The sequence below is a fragment of the Papaver somniferum genome, chromosome 9 (genome assembly GCF_003573695.1).
Source record: "Papaver somniferum cultivar HN1 chromosome 9, ASM357369v1, whole genome shotgun sequence".
In the NCBI taxonomy this organism is placed as follows: domain Eukaryota; kingdom Viridiplantae; phylum Streptophyta; class Magnoliopsida; order Ranunculales; family Papaveraceae; genus Papaver; species Papaver somniferum.
Window position 1 is genome coordinate 28,610,745 of NC_039366.1, and position 23,097 is coordinate 28,633,841.

The 23,097-nt window shown below is 36.7% G+C and overlaps 2 protein-coding genes across 3 annotated transcripts; one reads left to right on the top strand and one right to left on the bottom strand.

Annotated features, from left to right (window-relative positions):
* Nucleotides 1-2,387: 2,387 nt before the first annotated feature.
* LOC113309373 (F-box protein At4g22280-like) lies at nucleotides 2,388-4,641 on the top strand. Of its 2 annotated transcripts, none has more exons than XM_026557791.1 (4): nucleotides 2,388-2,462; nucleotides 2,705-3,614; nucleotides 3,729-3,878; nucleotides 3,990-4,641. In XM_026557791.1, exons 2-4 carry the CDS (start codon nucleotides 3,045-3,047, stop codon nucleotides 4,449-4,451), a joined length of 1,182 nt encoding a protein of 393 aa, XP_026413576.1. In that variant the 5' UTR covers nucleotides 2,388-2,462; nucleotides 2,705-3,044; the 3' UTR covers nucleotides 4,452-4,641. The 2 variants fall into 2 exon arrangements, with proteins under 2 accessions (XP_026413576.1, XP_026413577.1); XM_026557792.1 differs by having other exon boundaries at nucleotides 2,708-3,614.
* Nucleotides 4,642-5,001: 360 nt separating this feature from the next.
* LOC113311661 (E3 ubiquitin-protein ligase RDUF1-like) lies at nucleotides 5,002-5,790 on the bottom strand. The gene has a single exon (XM_026560468.1). It carries the CDS (start codon nucleotides 5,788-5,790, stop codon nucleotides 5,002-5,004), a length of 789 nt encoding a protein of 262 aa, XP_026416253.1.
* Nucleotides 5,791-23,097: the final 17,307 nt, after the last annotated feature.

Consider the following 23,097-nt stretch of genomic DNA (forward strand, 5'->3'; position numbering starts at 1 on the left):
AGAGGCCTTAGTAAGTCGATTCAGATCCTAGAGTAGACATGAACTGTCAATATCTCGCGAGGATGTACTAGGAATTAGTCTCTGATCTCAAATAGGGGAGAGTTGTGCTTACGGGAGATATATGTCTCCGCTCATGGTCATTGGTCATCATGGACGTTTTATGAGTCTACAGATCCTCCATGACCATTAATTTCTCGACCAAGAAGTATATACAGAACCATGGCATTATGACTAGCTGTATCTCGCGGTGATGTATGTTAGGAATCAAAGCATCACGACCAGTAGTGTCTCGCAGAGACGTATACTAGAAATCGTGGGTTTAAGTGCCTTGAAGACCAAGGCCATATTCTCTCTCGTGAGAGTTTAGTTTTGACATATGAGATTGATCATGTGTTTTGGTTGAACTTATCTTCAAAGCTCTCTTTTTACGTTCAGTCTTCAGACATCTCTCATTTTAGTTTTGTTAAACCTCAAAGCAACTATTGACTCATAATGATGACTCACCCCTAGTTGTAAACTTAACGTGTTTCCTATGGTCTTGAAATGACCATGCTTCTCTTCATCTAAAAAAAATTCACCATCTGCAGATATATAGCCATGTCTATGCTCAAGTATCAAATTATTGAGGAAAAAAAAGAAAGGAAAAAGTATCATTCTTTTGGGGATCTACTGCACCCAAGTTTTGTCCCGTGATCCAAAATCTCTCCCCTTCTACATGTATTATTAGAAATCTGCACTATAATCCAAAATTTATTGATAACTCACAATATATCAAATCCTCAAAAATTTGCCAAACCAAATTTCATCAAGTATTTTAGAATCTTCATCAATATTCTCTCATGACGTAAACCTTGGCTCGTTATTCAAAATTTATGCTGAAAGCAGAATTTGTCAACATGACCAAGACAAGCATGTAAAACTTGTCTCCTCACTTTAATTATACCAAGACTCGTATTTTGACATGACTCAATATTTATCTCATAATTTATCAAAACTAGCATATAACCTATCTATCACACTTGAAGTCAACATACCAAGTCTTCATTCTAAAGACCGCGAAAGTGGGGATCTCATGAAAACCCATGTTATATATAAGCATATACCCGGAAAAGATATTTACTCCTCACCTAACATTTGCTCGGTGATTTACAGGGGTAGTCAAACAAGATTTCTATGGACTTTCATAGATTTTGAATTTGATTGACTCCCATAGATTCTATGAAAATCTTGAGATTTCTAGTGATTCTCTAAGAGTATTTTAGAGACTCTTTGTGACTTGTAGAGACAAAAAATGAGATTTGTAAGGACAAAAAAAATGAGACTTGTAGATAGTTTATGTGATTTGAAAAGAAAAAATTGTAGAATATCCCCTGATTAATTCCAAACATTACCGATTTTTTTTATTATTCATGTTACAGTAATAATAAAAGTGCCATGACTACTTAATAAAATATGTCCATTGTCAAAATATGTCCATTGTCAATATACTTAACAAAATATGTCCATTGTCAAAATACATCTCATTGTTATCCTATGCCAAATGTTCATTCACTTTATTCCACTCGCCCCACATCTTATTTTCTATGCTATCTCACCACTGATTTTATATGTGGATTTTCCGACAACTTCAAATCGGAAAAAAAATCATAACCTCTAAAACATATATTTTAAAATCGATATATATCGCAAAGACTGACATAGCCGATTTTAACTTCTAAAAAAATCATAACTTCCAAAATATATATTCTCCAATTTAAAAAATCATTTTATTTTATATTTTGTCTTAATTACCCTTTTCCAAGTGGCCCTAAGTGTATTACTGCACAAGGAGAAATGGTTCACTCCCCAGACCAAAAAATCTCCAAATTTCCAAGTCTCTTGAAATATCACCTCTTGATGAGAAATTTCTACCATCCTTATTTTCAAGAAAAAAAATCTTTCCAAATCTCTGAAAACAACAAATCAATGCTTTTCAATTCTCCTTCGAATAATAGGAGTGTTGGAGTGACTCTTATGAAATCCTAATCCAATAACATGGAGTTTCAAAGAATTTAAATGACTTGAATAAAATCTCCAACCAATAACAAAAGGCACTAAGAAACTCTCCAAAGATCTCTATGGACTAACAATAGATTGGTGAATTCCCTTGAAGTCATTCTAAACCTCATTCGACTGCACCTGTTATCCATGGCTTAACATTTGCGCCTAGGTCCAAATTTAAATTTGGTAAATAATTTCTTAAATTATTACCTCGATTACGGGGTACCATTCTTCTTTGATTCGGCAAGGAACTGTTGACCGCAAAGAGCCAAAGAGAACGGGCCCATGAAGACCAAAAGAGTAAAACCCCAGTCTCCCAGTTCTCCAAACTCATTTCCTCTTTTCCTCGGTTTTCACTCTTTCGGTCTCAAATCACACACAAATCAGTGTTGCTGCTGCGGACGGAGTCCTGGTGATTTAAGGTATTTTCTACTACTACTGCTCCTGAATCCAAATCCTTTATTTCCTTCTTCTAATTAGTTTAATTTTCATTAGTTTATACTGTTGAAGTGAAATCTAGGTATTTGAATATAGATGATTCTTAGTAACAAAAAATGAAACCAGAAACACCTTATATTGCTGTTTAACATTTATTTTTTTCTAGATAATTTAAGGATTTTAACTAGTTTTTCTTCTTTTCCTTTTCTTTGTATGTTTATTTAAGAAGCTACTGAAGCAAGTTTGAAAGGGAATTTCAGTATGAGCAAGTCTAGGGATAGGATCAGTAACTTACCTGAATCACTTCTGCACCATATCATTTGTTTCCTGGAAATCAAGGATGGCGCTCGTACTAGCGTATTATCGAAAAGATGGAACTCAATTTGGACCTCCATCCCCACCCTTAGGTTCCACATGCCTCTTTCCTGTTGCATCCCTCCCTCATCCGCCGAGACCGATAAATTCATGGATTTTGTGGATGGAACATTGCATCGTCATAATTCGTCAAATATAGATAACTTCTTTCTCTTCTGGCGTGAGCACTTGAATGAAACTCGGGTTCATTCATGGATCTCTACTGTAACAAGGGGGACGTTAAAGAGCTCCGTCTATACTTAAACCAAACTCAACCCTTATTTATCCCAGTATCTCTTTTTACTTGTGAATCACTGACATCGTTGGAGCTAGGAGCAGAAAATAATGTCACTCTTCCTAAATATATTTCTTTTCCAAGACTCAAGCGCCTTAAACTTCAAAAATTTGAGTTTAGCGACGAGTGCTGGAATGATGAACTCTTTTCAAATTCCACTGTCCTTGAAGAGTTGATTCTGGACTTCTGCATTTTTCGTATGAGGAATTTCTGTATTTCAATTCCTACGTTGAAGCTTTTGAGAATTCGTTGTTCGGAGCACGTGATAGATGGTTTACAAGACTGTGCTCTCAGAATTAATGCACCAAGTCTGTTGACATTCGCCTACTGGGCCGATGTTGCAAAAGAATATGCCATGCCTAGCTTTCTAACGCTGGTGGAAGCAGATGTTCGCTTTAAATTAGGAAAAAAAGGTGCGCAAATAAGTCTGTTACTTCGAGCCCTTGCACATGTGAAACGTCTAACTTTCAGTGATTCAACCCTACAGGTATTCTTGCTTGCTGCTATCTTTATAGTAGTTAGTTTCTGTGTTTCTACTTCTATGGTTTAATCTGACTCCTAGTAACTGACTTATTTGCTGCTATTGCCTTGTGATAGATAGGCTATCTGCTCTGCATATGATTTGTCGAACAATTTGCTGTCATTTCATAATGTCAAAGTGTTGAACGTATCTGACGTATTAACCACAGATCAAGGACTTATTGCTTTGCTCAAAGCAGTACCTAATCTGGAGTTGCTCGTATTTAACGAGGCAAGTGTTCAGAACTAATGATCTGCTTACCGTCATTAGATATATAACAATATACAAGTCTTGGAATAAACAATCATTTCATATCTTTTTACATTTCAATTTCATTTCCAGTATATGAATGATGAAGAAGAAGAAGATAGTGATGAGGACGACAGTGAAGGCGCTCAGGACGATGATCCCGACTCTGTTGAGGGCGAAAACAACCATGGCAATGAAGACAAAGGAGATGTCTCTGACGCTGTTGAGTGTGACGACGAAAGCAAATATGGCAATGATGAAGATGATAGTTGGGCGCTCAGTACTGTGACCACTGGGTGTTTGTTTCCACATCTTAAATCAGTTTTCTTTGAGCAATTTGTTGGGAACCCAAGGGAGCTGAAGTGGGTGAAACTGATTTTGAAGAATGCAAAAGCTTTGCAAATGATGAATATTCGTGTCTATGGTGATTATTTCTGTTTTGTAATTGGGAAAAGTGAAGAAGAACTTATGGCAGAGATACCAAGTTTTCCAAGAGCCTCAACAGGTTGTGTGTTTAGATTCTGTTCTTTGGATGGGATCTCGGTTATTCATTGAAAACAAAATTAGGTTAAAATCAGCTTTATTTCAGTCTCTTACTGTACATCCGACTGTTATTCATTTCTGATTCAGACTCAGAAAATGGTGAACCATATGAAGAATCCCAAAAATGAAACACGAGTCTGAGGTTTCTGTTGTAGACTGCAAATTTGTCTGTCTGGCTTGAAAATTACAATTACAATTTGTTCGGAGCAAAGGTTTTAAATTGGGTATACTAGAGTTTGTTTTACAAGGTCAAACAAATTACTGCCCAAGTTCACATGAAGGCCATGCCAGAGCTAATATCTCCATCTGAAGTCCAGGAAGAATTTAGTGTTCCTGTTGGTAATGTTACTTGTTATCATATTCTTTACCAAATCAATTAGAGAAAGGATCATTGCATTGGCTCAAAGGGGCTATAATCCTCAAGGCGTGCACAGCCAACACCTCTTGTCACAGTCTCACGACTCGTGGAGTCTTATTTGGAACAAATACACACCCGAGTTTGAGGAATGCGCAAAAACACAAATACATTTAGAGTAATCTTTTCCAATGTAATCCGCAGCTATCAACCAATTCCCAGTACCTGCTTGAATGAGACGGCGAGGGAGACGAACTTCGTCGGGAACATATTTCGGAATACATTCCTGATCGTAGAACTAGACCGATCATACACACCATTTATTATTACCAACTCCAATAATAGTATCCTAGGTGCACCAGGTATGTTAAGCCCACCATCCATATCAATAGGTAATTCATGTCGACAGACAGGACAAGAGTTTTTTAACGAAAGCCATGGAAGTATACAATCCGTATGGTATATATGTTTACAAGGCATTTCTCTATATTCTGATCCAAGCTCGAAAACTTTGTGGCAAACCCCGCAGTGTGATTCATGGCAATCACTAATCTCAATAACCGGCGTAGATTCTACTACTGCTTTTGATGCTCGTTGACATGGACCGTCAGTTTGGGTATGTGCCAATCGAGTGAGAACATATCCTACATCCCTCAAGCTATCTTGCACAGCTGATGAACATGGTAGCAGAAGACCTGAACCTTCATCATAATAAAGTTCATAATCACTACCTCTTTCTCCGTCATTAACACCATCACCTCCTCTAATAATGATCGCGGTATTGAAACTACGAGGATGATTTTTACGTTTTCGTAGATGAAACCTATAATTTGTATTATCACTTGACAAATTTATGGATTCAGTATGTGTGGATAGAGATGGAGTTTCAATTTCTTCTATAAACTCAGATTCACATTCAAGACAAACACCTAAGAATTCTCTAACAAATTTACCACACTTATAACACCAGTATGAAAAACGTCCATTTGAATCCATCACAAATTTCACTTCAAACAATAACCCTTAAATCTATTCAACCCACAATTTTCTTCCCTGTTCAGAGTGCAGTCTTATGACTCTTATTTATATAAGTCGTCCTGAATAGGATTATAGAAACTGGAAATCCGAGTCTCTGTAGAATTTGGAAAGACACAGGAAATCCGAGTCTCTGTAGAATTTGGAACCGTGTTATTTATTCATCGTTCTTCGAATGATGTATACAACGTTGAGCTTCGATCTTGTGGTGACAATTTGGTTAGGGGCACACCCATCAATAACTTATTTATTAGTTTATCTTATTTTTTTGATATTTCTTGGTTTTTTATTATTATTTTATTTTTCACAATTTATTTATTTTTTTCATTGTTAAATGTTCAGTTTTTATTTTTCTTATTTTTTGTCGATTTAATTGTGTATTAATTTTTTAATATCCTTATTTTTGTTTCTTATTTAATTTTTTATTATTACTCAAAAAGAAACTTATTTCAATTAGATTTATTCATAATACATTCTTCTTTTTTCAGGGAAAACTTTATTTATAAATAACAAACAAAACAAAGTATTTACAAGAAACTGGTTGGGAGTCTCGCAACAAGCCGAGCTCCAACGCCTTTTTGAATAACAATACCTAACCTGTGAAAAAGAGACCTCCCTACCTTGTCGTTTATCTTATGGTTCGACAAACAATTCCTAAGTCTCTTCATAAAAACCACCGCCTCGTCACTAAGTTCACCTAAAATGGTAAAAGCAAACACACAAAATTCTTAACCAAGTGACGTGCATCTATCCAAGTATTTTTTACGTTTACGAGTAATTGCTCTAGAGATGGCTTGGCCTGGTGTAAAATTACGCGCGCCACCACCTGAGAACGGCGAGATCCCTGTAACGTCAAAGCACGTGTCTCGACCATTCTCCCAATTATACACTAGGATATCTGCCGGCCTCAATTAGAGTCATTGGCTGATTGGAACCCCAAGGTCACTTCTTTACGAGCTGCTACTCCTGATTTGAAACAAATATCAGCCAATACGTCTCGAATTGAGTCATGCCTGAACTTAATACCAACATCACTTGCACAATGCAATGCATGATCTCCAAAAGCATCCATCAAAGTACCGCAACTGGGACAAGGACTATTTTCTTCGAAAAGCGATATACCCATCCTGTAACATAAAACAGATCCAAATTGTCTCGACCCCATACATTGATTTAGTCCACTAATAGGTATAGCCAACAAATAATCCTAAGCATGAGCAGTTTTATTACATTGCCATAGTATTGAATCTCTCTCGGTCATCACAAAATTCTCGGGTATCTCTTTCACCAAAGCGTCAAAGTATGGTACTTGAAGGGTCTTCATAGAATGAGGGGCAGTTTCAGTAATGTTGTGGTTAGAATAGGGTAAGCTACATACCTGCAAGTAGTCATGTAGAACTTGATGTGAGATTAAGCTTGTTTCAGGGACAATTGTGCTGATGAGGATAATTTTCTGCAGATTGAAAGTCTGAAGTTGTGATGCCAGGTAACAATAATGGATAGTGTCATACATGGTGTAGACACCTAGGCCACCTTGTTTGATCGACAAAGTAGCAATACGTTGCTGTAAAAGACCAAAACCAGCACCATCTCCTGTAATTAGCTGTCTTAGATACTGCAGTAAGTGAGTATCATACCTGACTTTAACTTGTTGCAGAGCTTGTGGGTGTGTGGTGCGCATTGTGAAGTACAACCTGGAGACTCCGGTACAGCTGTGTAACAATGAAAGCTCACTTTGAGGGTCCTGAAGTTTCCTAATGGTATCCACTAAACTGATTGTTTTCTCAACCCTGCATTGCACCATATCATCACAAAATTGTAAATCCAAGCTCACGGGACTTCCTAATAATTTAACCCCCAATGATGGTCTGCTGATGTTGTTGGGGAAAACACCTTCCACATAACTTTTGGGATCAGGTGTAGGCCAGAACAATTCCGTTTTGCTGATATTCAGATACAAACCCCTACAAATACCCTCACATTGTATAATTTTCATGGCTTTAGAGACTTCGACTGTATCACCTACCAAAGTATACCATCATCCAAGTACCATGCGTGTAGATCAAGGGTGCATTGGGACACAATTTTCTTAACCAATGGATGCAGATCCAAAGCAAAGAGTAAAGATCCAAGGGGGTCTCCCTGTTGTACACCTTGAGATGATGATAATGTGAAATTGATATAATAAAATTTTGCAGGTCTGGTGTAACAGAATTCCACCCACTTAGAGATAGATGGACACTGAATTCTCACCTCTTTGATGATAGTTGATTTGTCGACAAGGTTGAAAGCATTAGAGAAGTCTATTAGCAACATAGACATGTCTGCAAGGTGTCCTTTGTGCTCCAAGAGTCTGTTAACTGAATGTAAGATGCATTCACCACCGCAAGAAATTCCAACACCAAATTGGTGGTCACCCAAGTAAACAATCATCTCTTTGCAAACTGAAGATGCAACAAGCTTAGAAACTAATCGCTCCATATTGTACCCACTGCGATGGGCCTAATGATAGACACATTTTTGTGTTTAATTTGATCTCAATATTATATATTGTTGGCACTCGAGTTTGTACTAACTTTGGTGTTTTATGTGTTTGTAGGCACCTTTGGAAAATAAACATTTTTTGAAAAATTCGGCTCGAAAAGTTGGTAAAAGCCTCGGAGGACACGTGTTATTCGGACTCACTGTTGGATAAGGGGCACCTCAATTACTAAGGGGCACCCCAGGTCACCCCAAAAGGCATCTGCTATTCGCACCCCAGTACAGGATTAGGGGGAGGTCATCTTCTCCATTTGAATTTTGTTTTTGGCGGGAAAATGGAGAACACTTCTGCAGATTTTTGATCGAATTGTTGAACGTGTTCTAAGGAGATTCAATGGTTGATTTTTGGTAGATAGTTGTGATATGGCCTATTAAACACACTGTGGGCGTTTGGTCTGACCAGAATTGGATAGAATCAGCTAAACAATTCACGGGTTGAAAACAGGGCAGTTCGTGTATATCACGGGTTTCACGTGATTTGGAGAAGATTCAACGTGTTTTGTGCGTGCATGGAAGACCCTAACAGCCTGTTGGAGCGTGAAGGAGTTAAATATGGTAATTTGGAGGCTTGAAAACGCATGAGAAGATGAAACAGGAAAGAAAATATTCCCAGAAATATTTTCTTTACTGCCGAGTTAAAGAGAATTATATGGAGTGAATGAGCGAGATTCGATGGGTCTGTTGGCTATAAATAGGTTGCTCGGGTTGAGTAGAAAGGGTGTCGAGAGTCTGGGGGGCTGAGGAGAGCCAGAGAAGAAGAAATTCGAGTTTTCCCAAACTCGGTTTCGGCTGCTACTGCTGCTGAAGAACATGAAGAACGGACCTGCACCAACAGTCGTTTTTCTACAGTAATAACGACTCACAACTGTGGGTCGTACATCAGGCAGACTTATTTGCTACAGCGTTTACGACACAGCTGCAGCAGTCTTATTTTGTCACTGAGGGTCGTAGTTCTCTGGTTTGTAACAAATATAATTGTTACAAACCCGGTTTTATTGTATTTCTCATATTCTCATCATTTGTAAACCATTTTTGAGCATCAATGAAATGTTTTGAGAGGTTTTCCAACATGATGAGCGGCTAACCAAGGCAATGGAGGAAGCTATTCACGCAACATAAATGGGTAACTATTTCATTTAATTATATAATTCACCTAATCGCTGCTTTTGCAGAGTTTTAAATTATTTGAATGATTGTCTTAATTATTTGTTATTCAGTTTGATAGGTTATGCTTGGTTTAATCTCTTGATAATCTATGCTTAAGGTTTACGAATAATGTTTGAGAATCTGTATGATTGATAGTGAATTAAAGATAAAAGAGGACTTAAGAATTGAATAGAGTTTTGAAATATTTATCATTCAATTTTGCATAATAGTGGAATCTAGTGTCTTGGTTACCTCTCGCGCCCATTGTTAATATTTTTGTATATATAATTTTATCAAATCTTTAAATTTAATCTTCACAAGTTCGAGAGTTTGAACCTCATTACTACAACATCGTCAAAAAATATTATCAATTTTTGGCGCCGCCGACGCGGATTTGTGCTTAGGTAGAATTTTTAGGTTTTTATTATTTATTATTATTCCATTTGTTCTTTTTACGTCTTTTTGGTTGTGTCTTTGTATTACAGGTTTGAAGCTGGATACTAAAGACCTTGAAATCAAAGCTTAAAGCTAAAAGAGAAGGAAAAAAGACAAAGCAAAAAAAAAAAAGAAAAAAGAGAGAAAAAAAAAGAGAGAGAGTTATTTATTTATTTTAAGAGACTTTCCATTTTTTTATTTTTATTTTTTTTGTAATTATAATTATTATTTGTATTTCTTTTCATTGGACTGGACTTTGGACAATTTATTTTAATTTTAAACCCTACGGAAGGGTTATATAAAAAAAAATTAAATATAAACTATTTGCAGGGAAGGACGACGATTACAATATCGTCTCGGCCCCTCGGGTTCGCACACTGACACCGGAGTCAGTGTCCCGAGTCGACTACAGCGGTTCTTCGCCCGTCTGGTACGGGAGGTAAACTTCTAAACACCCGCGAATCTCCTGTCAGCGGGTTTACTGTCTGCCTTAAGGTGATTATATGTTGAGGACTGAACCGACTGCTTTAATTTCCTAGTAAAGGGCAAGAACTGGCCATATAAGATAAGAGTTCGGATTTCATCACCGTTCCCTTCTTGCCCGCCTTAGGTAAACGAAACCTAACGCGAACCCAAGCTTAAAATTTGATTAGAACGAGACCGATAGGGTAACGAGCTTAGTAGGAAAGTCGTTCGAAAAATATTGGTTACTCTTTTAGCATACTTCGAAGTTCATGATGGTTTCTGTGAGTTGAATGCGTGACTGCGCCGCCTTGTGATAGCGTTGAGGCCTTGGGTATCAAAGATCCACTGAGCTTCCCTCGCCTCAATTCAACTTACTTTGACTCGTATTGATTCCAGAGGGGTTTGCTTAAATGTAACAAATTCCCTTTCGAAGGATTAGAAGCTGGTCTAGAAACAATCTAAGTGGAGCCATCATGCTTTTTGTTTGCTAGAAATCAGTAGGTTTGATTTGGTCGAGTCAGCCTTGTTTGTGATTGGGTAGAATTCCCTTGCAATTAAGAATGTCGAACTGGTATGACAGAAGCCAATACAATGAGTATCGATCTGAATTTGAATATGGACATCATCATTTTTATGACCATGGTGGGAATAGTAGTTGGGAACGCCAACCTTTTCAAGGTTATGGTTCATACCATGGTGAGCCCAATTACTATCCACACGCGAATTGGTCTTACGAGCAAGAAAATCAGGAACACTGTAGTACTGGTTACTCGTTTTTGGAAACTAGTCCTGATTATGATATTTCTGAACCTGTTCCATCTCTAGAAGAGACCCAACAACGGATTTTAAAGGACGTATAAACGTTTAGTTGCAATGAATAGTTCAAAAGAAGAGTGTACACGATATTCTGAGATGATAAACGAGAGTGGTAAACGTATAAGTGTTGTGCTCAGTGAAATTCAGGCACGTCTAGAGGCAGAAAATGAACAGTTGGCTAATGCTTCTCGAAATAATCTAAATATCCAAAATAGGGTTTCTAATTCTACCCTTGATATCAATAGTGAATATTTGCCTAATTTAGAGGACGAGGCTAGAATAAAAGACACTACTTATTTAGATAAGGTTCAATCATCTTTGTACTATTATGATGATGAGGATAGTAGTAATGAAGAATCTGAAATATGTAGGCATAGTAATCAGGAATCTATTAATCCAATTGAGCTTTATAATGATTATATTATTTCTAGTTCAAATCCAAATAATTTTTATGATTATTCACCTATTCAAAAGGACGAGGATTTGATTAGGGATACCACCATTTTAGACGATGTAGTTTTTCCTTTTGATTACGAAGCCGATAGTGGTTTAGAGGAACGGGTTTATTCCGAAAATGTTGTTTTAGAGTCTAGCGACTTAGAAACAATAATATTAGATGAAGAAGATATACCCGTAGAGATGAGTGAGAATGAACCCGACTTAGAAGAATCAATTGACCATTTTCGGGAATTTGATGACCTAGAAATTAGCTAGTCTTTATAGAGACACAGAAAACTCTAAGTTTGGGGGTGATTATCATTATCCGTGTGCTTTAACTCTTAAAAAGTTCCCTCGTGTAGGAATTGACATTTGTGCCTAAACCATCTTACAAGATTATCTTCGTATACTTTTTCCTGAACCTAATGATGTCCAAAGAGAAGCTTAGTTGTTAGAAACCCATCCTCTGGTTGATGTGGTTGACCCAGGCTATGATATCAAGATTGACTTTGTTTTCCCACCAACAAATTTTCTTCCAATTGTGGGAACATTTGATTTTAAGATGTGTCGGTTATTAAGTTTTGAGACTAAACCTAATTACTTTAGGAGAATAGGGTCGACACATTTTCTTAAGGAAGACCAACTCTTTCATTGTGGTCAGTTTTTTGAGTCAAGTCTAATTGACTTTAAGGATCCTCAGTTGTTCAGGTTATTGTTATGTGCTTCTAAGTTCCTACTTGAGTATTTCCAGACTCTACAACCTGATCTTAAGAATCCTTCTTTTGAGGAAGTCCAGCCTATGAAAGCATTTTATTTAGACCCTTTTATAGAGCCTGAACCTGAGCCACAACTAGAGATAGTTGTCTTAAACAAAAAGTTAAATAAGGGTATGTTCGGTATCTTCTTGGTCTGTTGCAGTTTCCTCTTCTTGTGGTTAGTACTTTTTGATCCAGATGACCCACAATTATTCCGGCTATTTCTATATGATTCTATGAGGTGACTAATTCCTTCCGATGTCTGGCTGAAGACTTTAAACTTAGCACTTCTTGGGAGGTAACCCAATCTCATGCAACATGGTAATATCTTTCCTTAACCCTTTTGCTTCAAATGGTAACAGTTTCTCCTTGTTCATATGCTTTTAATTTTATCTTTAGAACATTGAGGACAATGTTATATTTAAGTTTGGGGGTATGGGAGAAACTTTTTAGTTGCATTTTTGAAACTTCTAGCATCACATGGTATCCGGTTAGCTAAGTTTACATACTGTTTCTCACCGAAAATATAGAAATTTGAATGCTAGGGATAACAACTTATTGACACATTAGAGAAAAATACATTGAGATCCTTGAAATTCAGGAGAGAACTTGTTCCTTTTAGAGGGTAACCGTGATGGACCTAACAATACATGATGGAAAGGCAAGTAGGTCAGGGAAATTCCAGAAAGACAAAGCAACCTCACAATGTAGTCTTAGTTATTGGATTGCGACTCTCTCTCAGTAGAAACTTATCATCATCAACAAGCGGAGCGACATCAAAATCTATGAAGAAAGTGAAGACGTTTTAGGTTTAGAAGCAACAATAGAAGAGAATAATTCAAAATCAAAGTTGAAGTTATAAGAGCAAATGATATAAGTTGTTAGAATCCATGATACCAAGACATCACAAGTTGCGAAGATCCAAGTTTTGAAAGTCCTTCTCTCATGGCCATGTAAATTTTTGTCTTGTAATTTTTTTGTTCATCAAAAAAAAAAAAAAAACATCATTACGTTCTTTTTGTTCAATAAGGCCATAGGGAAGAAGAAATTTATAAGTCAAGCAAGAAATCGAAGAGAAGAGTTAATTGTCAAGGTTCTATGAGGTTCGAGAGTTTATCATCAACAATTGAAGACCGAAGAAGACGTTATTTCTACTGAGCACTGTGAGAGAGTCGAAGAAAGATGCATTTTGGTTGCTTTGTTAGTCTGCTTTCAATCTGGCACAAGATCTTTCTAGCACTGGTTTAACTCATCACACGTAATTATTCCAGCTGTGTAGCAGATGTCCCTCTCATTTTTATCTCTCTCCTAATCTTATCCAGCTGTAAAGCAGCGGACGCATCTTACAATGTTTATCTAGATGTGTAGCGGATATCTCTTTATCTAGCAGTGGTGCGGATGTGTCTCCCCTTTTCTTCAGTCAGCTTTAGAGCTGACACCTTTGATTTCTCTGGCATTCTACTTACTTGGAGATAGGTTGAGAATATGTATGTCCTCATAGCTCTTTGGATACTTGTGATCAATTAGGAGTAAAGGTTTTGTGGGTACACCTCTGGTAAACCCTCCGGAGACAACACTCCGCGGCTAGGGCCACCTAGCGGTTTAACGGCCTGCTGCACGTGCTAAGTGTAGTCTTTTTATCTTTTCAAAAATAAATTTTGCTCGAGGACTAGCAAATAATAAGTTTGGGGGTATTTGATAGACACATTTTTGTGTTTAATTTGATCTCAATACTATATATTGTTGGCACTCGAGTTTGTACTAATTTTGGTGTTTTATGTGTTTGTAGGCACCTTTGGAAAATAAACATTTTTTGGAAAATTCGGCTCGAAAAGTTGGTAAAAGCCCCGGAGGACACGTGTTATTCGGACTCTCACCGTTGGATAAGGGGAACCTCAATTCCTAAGGGGCACCCAAGGTCACCCCAAAAGGCATCTGCTATTCGCACCCCAGTACAGGATTAGGGGGAGGTCATCTTCTCCATTTGAATTTTGTTTTTGGCGGGAAAATGGAGAACACTTCTGCAGATTTTTGATCGAATTGTTGAACGTGTTCTAGGGAGATTCAATGGCTGATTTTTGGTAGATAGTTGTGATATGGCCTATTAAACACATTGTGGGCGTTTGGTTCGACCAGAATTGGCTAGAATCAGCTAAACAATTCACGGGTTGAAAACAGGGCAGTTCGTGTATATCACGGGTTTCACGTGATTTGCAGAAGATTCAACGTGTTTTGTGCGTGCATGGAAGACCCTAACAGCCTGTTGGAGCGTGAAGGAGTTAAATATGGTAATTTGGAGGCTTGAAAACGCATGAGAAGATGAAACAGGAAAGAAAATATTCCCAGAAATATTTTCTTTACTGCCGAGTTAAAGAGAATTATATGGAGTGAATGAGCGAGATTCGATGGGTCTGTTGGTTATAAATAGGTTGCTCGGGTTGAGTAGAAAGGGTGTCGAGAGTCTGGGGGGATGAGGAGATCCAGAGAAGAAGAAATTCGAGTTTTCCCAAACTCGGTTTCGGCTGCTGCTGCTGCTGAAGAACATGAAGAACGGACCTGCACCAGCAGTCATTTTTCTACAGTAATAACGACTCACACCTGTGGGTCGTACATCGGGCAGACTTATTTGCTACAGCGTTTGCGACACAGCTGCAGCAGTCTTATTTTGTCACTGAGGGTCGTAGTTCTCTGGTTTGTAACAAATATAATTGTTACAAACCCGGTTTTATTGTATTTCTCATATTCTCATCATTTGTAAACCATTTTTGAGCATCAATGAAATATTTTGAGAGGTTTTCCAACATGATGAGCGGCTAATTCCCTCGTAACCAAGGCAATGGAGGAAGCTATTCACGCAACATAAATGGGTAACTATTTCATTTAATTATATAATTCACCTAATCGCTGCTTTTGCAGAGTTTTAAATTATTTGAATGATTGTCTTAATTATTTTTTATTCAGTTTGATAGGTTATGCTTGGTTTAATCTCTTGATAATCTATGCTTAAGTTTACAAATAATGTTTGAGAATCTGTATGATTGATAGTGAATTAAAGATAAAAGAGGACTTAAGAATTGAATAGAGTTTAGAAATATTTATCATTCAATTTTGCATAATAGTGGAATCTAGTGTCTTGGTTACCTCTCGCACCCATTGTTAATATTTTTGTATATATAATTTTATCAAATCTTTAAATTTAATCTTCACAAGTCCGAGAGTTTGAACCTCATTACTACAACATCATCAAAAAAATATTATCACCTAATACCACCTCCAAGTTTCAATAATGGAGTTAAAGGAGCACTTGCAATGAATTCTCCCAAAGCAGCAGGACATTGACCATCAAGCAACAAGTTAACAACTCATGTAATGGAAATTAAAAGATCTTCTGCGACAGCTGCTGCAGGACCACTTATTGCATCCAAAAGATGTTGTACACGTAAACCGTCCCTGCCACAAGAAGTGCCTCTAGGAAAACTTTTTATAGCATTTAAGACAGCATTAGTGTTAACAGAAACTGAAGCAGCAGAAATAGGATCTGGGGGAAATGTAGGTGGCAGTGCATAAGGATGTTTTTATTGTAAATCAGCTAAAGTAGCATCATTGGAAGGCGCAATACCACTCGAGGAGAGGACACGGATAGCTGCACTGAAAAGTCCGTAACTCAACTTCTTACAACAAGCCTGCAAATTGACAGCATCCTGCAATTTCTTCTTTCGTGGCTTACCTACAGGCTTTGAGTTAGATAGCTCCAACAACTTTTGAGTCAAAAGGAGGCAACCATCTGGTTCACGCCACTTTGAGAGAGCTTGATTGATGGAGGCAACTTGTAGCCTCTTTCTATTACCAGAGCGTTCCTCTACAGAACTTGTAGGTGTATACAGTTTAAGGGTGCAAGTTGGCAACAAAATTAAACGCAACCAAGCAAATAAATCTTTAGGATTTTGAATTACCTTGTCAAGCGTAGCCTTCAGTGCTCGTGAAAAATTCAATCTGCAATGATGGGGTATGCAAGCTACAGTTGGGACTTGTTTGATGAAAATTTGATCAAGTAAGTCCAAAGAGAGGCTAAGGGATGTAGCCTCAACAACTTATGCAATATATGACTCAGCGGTATTGGGTTGAGGTCTCATAATACTATGAATAAGGAAATTAGAACCTGTTCCATTGAATGGCCTTCTATGACATCACCTGTATGCAAACGACAGTGTCTCTTCCATGAATGTAAGTGCATACATTTAAAACATAACCACATTTGAAGATGATTCAAAACCCCCTCCCATGCGTCAAAAACTTCAACAATGGTGCGTATCCTATCTCTACAGAGTGCTTTGGCATCCTCTGTTGCACAATGTTTATCTTTTAAGTGTGTGTAGAAAGAAGGAATGCCATACTCTCTACCACCTACACCATCAGTACACCCATCATAACCCTTGAAGGGGCAATGGTATTTATCACCCTGAGAAACTGAAGTTAAACAAGTATGTGACGATGAAGGAGAACTGGAAGGAAAAAGATGTATGTTAGCATCCTTACCTGTTGCAGGATTATGTCTATGAACTGCAGAAGATGAAGAACGTGTTCTAAGCATGTTAATTAGAATTTAAAGAATGGAAATTCAAGATTTCAAATTGAATGAAACCTCAAAAAACCATATATCAAAAACTAATTAAACAACACGCCAAAACCCCCAAAATAGTTTCTAAAAACTCAGAAAAACAAACCCTTATCTTCAGAGAAGAATTATAAAACAACGAATTGAGTCTACAAACTATAGGGTTAAACAAAAAGAAGAGAAAGGAAACCGAGAAGAAAAACGAGAGGGGGAAGAGGAATTCGAGTCTTCAAAACCCCTAATTGAAACTGCAAAGATGAATTAGAAAACACCTAAGTGAATCTGCAAAACACTGGATGAATCGGAAAAAAAAAAAAACCAGGAAAAAGAGAAGAAAAACGAGAGGGGGAAGAGGAATTCGAGTCTTCAAAACCCCTAATTGAAACTGCAAAGATGAACTACAAAACACCTAAGTGAATCTGCAAAACACTAGATGAATCGGAAATTAGCACTTTTTTCATTTATTCATAATTTTTATTTTTCTTATAATTAGATTTTAAAGTTAGAATTCCACTTTTCTTTTACATCAATTTTATTTTTATGCCAAATATTAGACCATTAAACTACATGTAGTTCCATTGCATGACTTTACAACTACATGTAATCGGCAATGTTTTGCATTGTTAACTCGTGTGCCAGTTGGACCCTAAGATCTACATTCGGAGATCCGATCTATGCTAGAAAGCAATTTTCCTGAAAGATAAAAATGCGTGTCTTGCACAAACTGGCTATGTAAAATGAAAATTTAATTAAATATCCAGTCAATGGTGCGGTATTCAGAGAAAATACGAAAATAAAGTAGAACTTCGATAAACTGATGCTCGATAAATTAATTACTTCGTTAAAATAATAAAATTCTATGGTCCCAACTAGGTTTGGATAAACTAAATTTTAACTCGATAAATTAATAACTTCGCTGAAATACTAATTTTGTTTGGTCCTAACGCTATTAATTTATCGAAGTTTTACTATATGTGTTTCATGCGTTTCGCATACGCTGATTTAACATCTAAAATTTGACATAAATATAAAGTTTTTGTGATGATTTTAACAACATCTGATTTCATTGACAACCTTTCTGATCAAAGTCGACCTCATCAACATTGTCATTCTGTTTTTGTGACGTATCTTATTTGTAACGGAGTACAAAATGATGATAGGTATCTTCTACTTGATTGTAATGTAGTAAATTTAATTCGCTTTCTATTCGGAATTTGAAAAAGTTATAAATAAGTCGTTTAGTCTGAAAAAATCGCATTTCTGGGTTGGGGTTGCAAAAGGATGACGGTTTTATATGGGAATGCGTAGTTCGCGAATAGTCACGACAAATTCGGAAAAAATGTGCAAAACCGCTGACTACTTACAATTACAACTAACTAAATAAACTAGAAATAACATGTGTCGTAACAACACACATGAGAAAAAATAGTTTTTGGGTCATAATGATTTAAATATATACTTATAAATTATAAGGCTTATATTGACCCATGAGAACTTGTAGCTATGAAAATCTTATATATTTGTCATCCAAATAATTATAAATTTGGTTACACTTGTAATTGATTAAACTAATAATTTTTGATAAAAATGCGAGGTAAATCATTTTATTTTGCCCTAAAATAATAATTTTCTAGTCGATCCCCAAAGATTGGTGGTCTTTGATACTATTTTGTTGTATTCAGACCATTATGTTGAATCTTCATCGATATTTGCAACCTCCCGGATGAAAATATAACACCACTCTGCGTGTTTTCCATATCCGATATTTACACACCAAATCAGAAGTTTGAGAAGCTCGAGGCAAATCATAATAATAAAGAAGGATTTGGTGACAGTGATGGACCAGTAATTGAAGGTTTAGATGGCGATGCTCAATCGCGTTGTTATGGAGGAAAAGATAATTAAGATCAGGAAGATAAAAAAATGAATTTAGTAGATGCAGAGGAAAAAGGAGACCACCCAAAAAGTCAGAGAGGTTTATAAAAGATTGAGGTTTCAGTGTCAGTGTAGCTTATAAAAGGAATGCGATCCCAAGCAAGATTGCCAACCATTTGCAAGATTGTTGGGTACAAAGAATGCAAGCTTGCGAGTCTGCATGTCCTAGATAGGTCAATTATAAGCTTTAAAATAACATTTATTTTTTCACTAAAATTAAAATTAGGCTTATGATTGAAGTGAAAAGTTTTGGTGATTCACTATTTTGATAGATCTCAATTGTATTTATATTTCTATTTTCCGATTCTGTCGGAAAAAAAAACCGAGTCAAATGAAAATTAACATAATATTCTTTGTTCTTTACAGGTTGACGAAGGACAATTAACTTATTTCAAGATAGAAATAATGGTTTTGCATGTTGTAACCGCAGATGTTCTAATGTTATTTGTTTTTTGTAGGTTGACTAGAAATAACCAGTGACGTAACGACACTGGATAATTCCACCATTCAGCCAAAGCCAACCAGTCTGTCCAAAGTTTAGGAGTGGTACCTGACATGCATCTTAAATACTGCTCCAATCATGCATTAGTTTTTTCTGTCTGTCCATCTGATTGAGGATGGTAAGCAGTATTGAGATTCAAAGTGGTAACCAAGGATTTGAGTAACTCATACCAGAATTGACCGATAAAAATTTTGTCTCTGTCAGACACTATAGAAGATGGTAACCAATGTAACTTAAAGATGTGATGGAGAAACTCTTTAGTTACAACCACCAAAATAACATACTTTCTATTAGATAATGACAATTTTTCAATCAAATTCATAGATATATGTTGGCATGTAGTTCAGGAATCGGCAAGGGTCGTAAAAGACCAACATGAGACTTATGTTCATTTTTGTATTGCATTGGCACACATCAAAATTTGCAACAAAGTGCAGGATATCTTGCTTCATTTTGGACCAAAAAAATATGCTCTAGGTCTTGTACAAGTACCCAACATCCATGAATGGCCACCAATAGTTGAAGCATGGACTGACTGCATAATGAAATTTCAAATATGGTTGTTTGAACCAATATAAAGTCTAGACTTGTACCTGAGGATGCCACCATGTAAGGAAAAAGACTTGTGACAAGGGGTGACTAACAGTTGTGCCAAGATTTGTTGAACAATTGCATCAGATCCATTGAGGTTGTGCCAATGAGAGAGCTAAGCATTCAGATGGGTGAGGAAGTCTTGACAAAGCATCAACAAATATATTATCTTCTCCCTTCTTATATCTTATCACATAATCCAAGCCTAAAAGCATCATGAGCCATTTTTGATGGAGTACAAAAGTCATTCTTTGCTTTATAAAGAACTTCAAGCTCTGGTGATTAGTGTTGATGATGAATTGATTATGAGAAAGGTAATGTCTCCATTTTTGCACAACCAACGTTATCGCTAAAAGTTCTTTTTCATAAGTAGATAGAGTTAAGGCTTTGGGACCAAGAGGCTTACTGGAGAAAGCAGTGGGTTTGCCAAATTGCATCAATACAACACCAACTCCCTTGAGCAGGCATCAGTCTCTAATACAAATAGAGAGGAAAAATCTGGTACGACCAACACTGGAGCAGTTTTCATGGCCTGTTTGAGGTCTGTAAATGCTTGTAAGGCAGTGGAAGACCACATAAAGGAATCCTTCTTGAGCATGTCAGTGAGTGGTTTGCTAATGGTGCCATAACCTTTGATGCACCTCCTATAATAACCAGTAAGACCCCAAAAAACCCCTCAACTACTTAAGTTTGGCGGGTTGTGGCCAATTTTTCATGACAATTATCTTCTCATAGTCAGCAGCAACTCCGTCAGAAGAAACGAGATGTCCCAAATAGTCTAATTGAAGTTGAGCAAAACAACATTTATTGAAATTGGCAGAGATACAATGTTGTTTTAGTAAGGCAAGTATTTGAGAAAGATGGACAATATGCTCTTCAAGTGATTTACTTTAGATCAGAATCAAAGAACACTAGAACACACTTCTTGATAAAAGGTTGAAATACCTTGTTCATAAGTTCTTGGAACGTAGCAAGGGTATTAGTAAAACCAAAAGGCATCACTTTAAGCTCATAATAGTCATGATAAGTTCTGAAGGCAGTTTTGTAGATATCTTGAATATGCATTGTGATTTGATGATACTCTGCACTAAGATCCAATTTAGTGAATACAATAGCTCCATTCAGTTCATCAAGCAATTCATTAATTAGAGTAATTGGAAATTTGTCTTTGACAGTCATGTCATTCAATATCTTATAATCTGCACAAAATCTCCAATACCCATCTTTTTTCTTGACTAATGATATGTAGCAGCAAGTGGGTTGTTATTGTCTTGTATAAGACCATCATCTAACATTTCTTGAATTAGTTTTTCAACCACTACTTTCTGTATGTAGGGATACATGTAGGGTCTTTTAGATGTAGGAATTGAATTTGTCTTTAAAGGAATTTTGTGGTCTAAATCCCTTGGAGGAGGGAGTGTAAATGGTTCATCAAAGACATCTTGATAGGTGTCTAATAGAGATGTAATTTCTGGTGGAATACGGAAAATAGGAGTGGCTAACATAGAGAAAAATTGACCAATAATAGTAGGTTGTTTGCTCTTAAGAAATTTGAAGAAAGATTCACCACTGAGCATACTGCAAGAAGGAGTAGAGGAATGGCCTTGTAATGTAATCTGTTTTCCCAGAAGCTTGAAAGAAACTTTAAGTTCAACCAGATTAAACATGACACCACCCAATTGCTTCAACCAATCCACTCCTAATACCATATTACAACCACCCAAAGGAAGTACCCTCAAATCACCAGATAAATGAAAGCCTTGCATAAACCACTATAATCCGTGACAAACACCATGACTGATAGTTGTGTCACCATTTTATATTGTAACTAACATTTGACTAGTTGGAGCAATGTGTAGTTGTAAGTTGGCAGCCAATGTGGCATCAACAAAACCATGTGTGATGCATGTGTCTATCAAAACAGAAATATATATCATGTTTGTTAAGTTTACCTGGAACTCGAATATTACTTTGAGTAACAAGGCCAGTTAGTGCATGGAGTAAAATTTCCATAGTGGTATCCACAGAGGTTGTTGGAGAAGCTTCCTCCTTTCAGAATCATCAACAGGTGGTGAAGAATTTTCCTCATCAGAAGCAACTAGCATGAATAACTGCTAAGATTTACAACGGTGACCTGGTCTATACAAAACACCACAATTGTAACATAATCCTTTGTCATGTCTGAATTTCATTTGAGCAGGTGTGAGTCTTTAATTATTGGTGTTGGTGGATCTGGTTTATAAGGTGTCAGGGGATGAGTAATTATTGGTTTATCTGAAGATAACGAGGGTTTATGGATGTTGGTGAATGGAGACAATGAAGGTTTATATCCTGAAGAGGGTGAAAATGAATTAGTAGATGGATGGAACTGTCTCGGAGAAGGTTTATACCTCTTAGTTTGAGAATCAACCGAAGCCTGTTATAAATGAGCCAAAAAAAGGCTTTAGTATTAGAATTGGGTTTGAACACTTATATAGGATTGCAAATTTCTTCTTTTAACCCACTGATAAAACTCGTAGTGAAATATTCTTCGGAAAAGATTTTATTCTTAGCTTTCATTAAAGCCTTCAAAGATTCATATCTTTTATAGTATTCCTCTATTGTAGTTGTCTGAGACAAGTTGTTAAAACTACCAACATAATTATCGTAAGCTACATCTTCAAATCGAAAACAAACATCAGCAACAAATGTACTCTAATCAATAAACAATTTACCCTATTGATAGTCTAAAAACCAAGCATCTACTCTATCATCTAGATGAATAGAAGTTAGATCTACCCTCTTTGTATTATAAATAGAATTGAGGTAAAAATAACGCTCACATTTGTAAATCTATCCTCTAGAACTAGAGCCATCAAATCTAGGAAAATCAATTTTTGGTTGACGAATAAAGTTACCTGTGGATAGATGAAAACTAGAGAGTTGACCATATTCATTAATTGGAGGAACATGATGAGCATCATAGGTAGAGCTTGGATTTGGTGCAAGATTAGCTAGGGAAACAACCAAAATTGAGACTCCAAGATGTC

Coding starts and splice junctions, on each gene's coding strand:
- LOC113309373 (XM_026557791.1), top strand. CDS start 3,045: ATGGATCTCTACTGTAACAAGGGGGACGTTAAAGAGCTCCGTCTATAC. Junction 3,615..3,728: donor TCAGTGATTCAACCCTACAG/GTATTCTTGCTT, acceptor TGTGATAGATAG/GCTATCTGCTCTGCATATGA. Junction 3,879..3,989: donor AGTTGCTCGTATTTAACGAG/GCAAGTGTTCAG, acceptor TTTCATTTCCAG/TATATGAATGATGAAGAAGA.
- LOC113311661 (XM_026560468.1), bottom strand. CDS start 5,790: ATGGATTCAAATGGACGTTTTTCATACTGGTGTTATAAGTGTGGTAAA.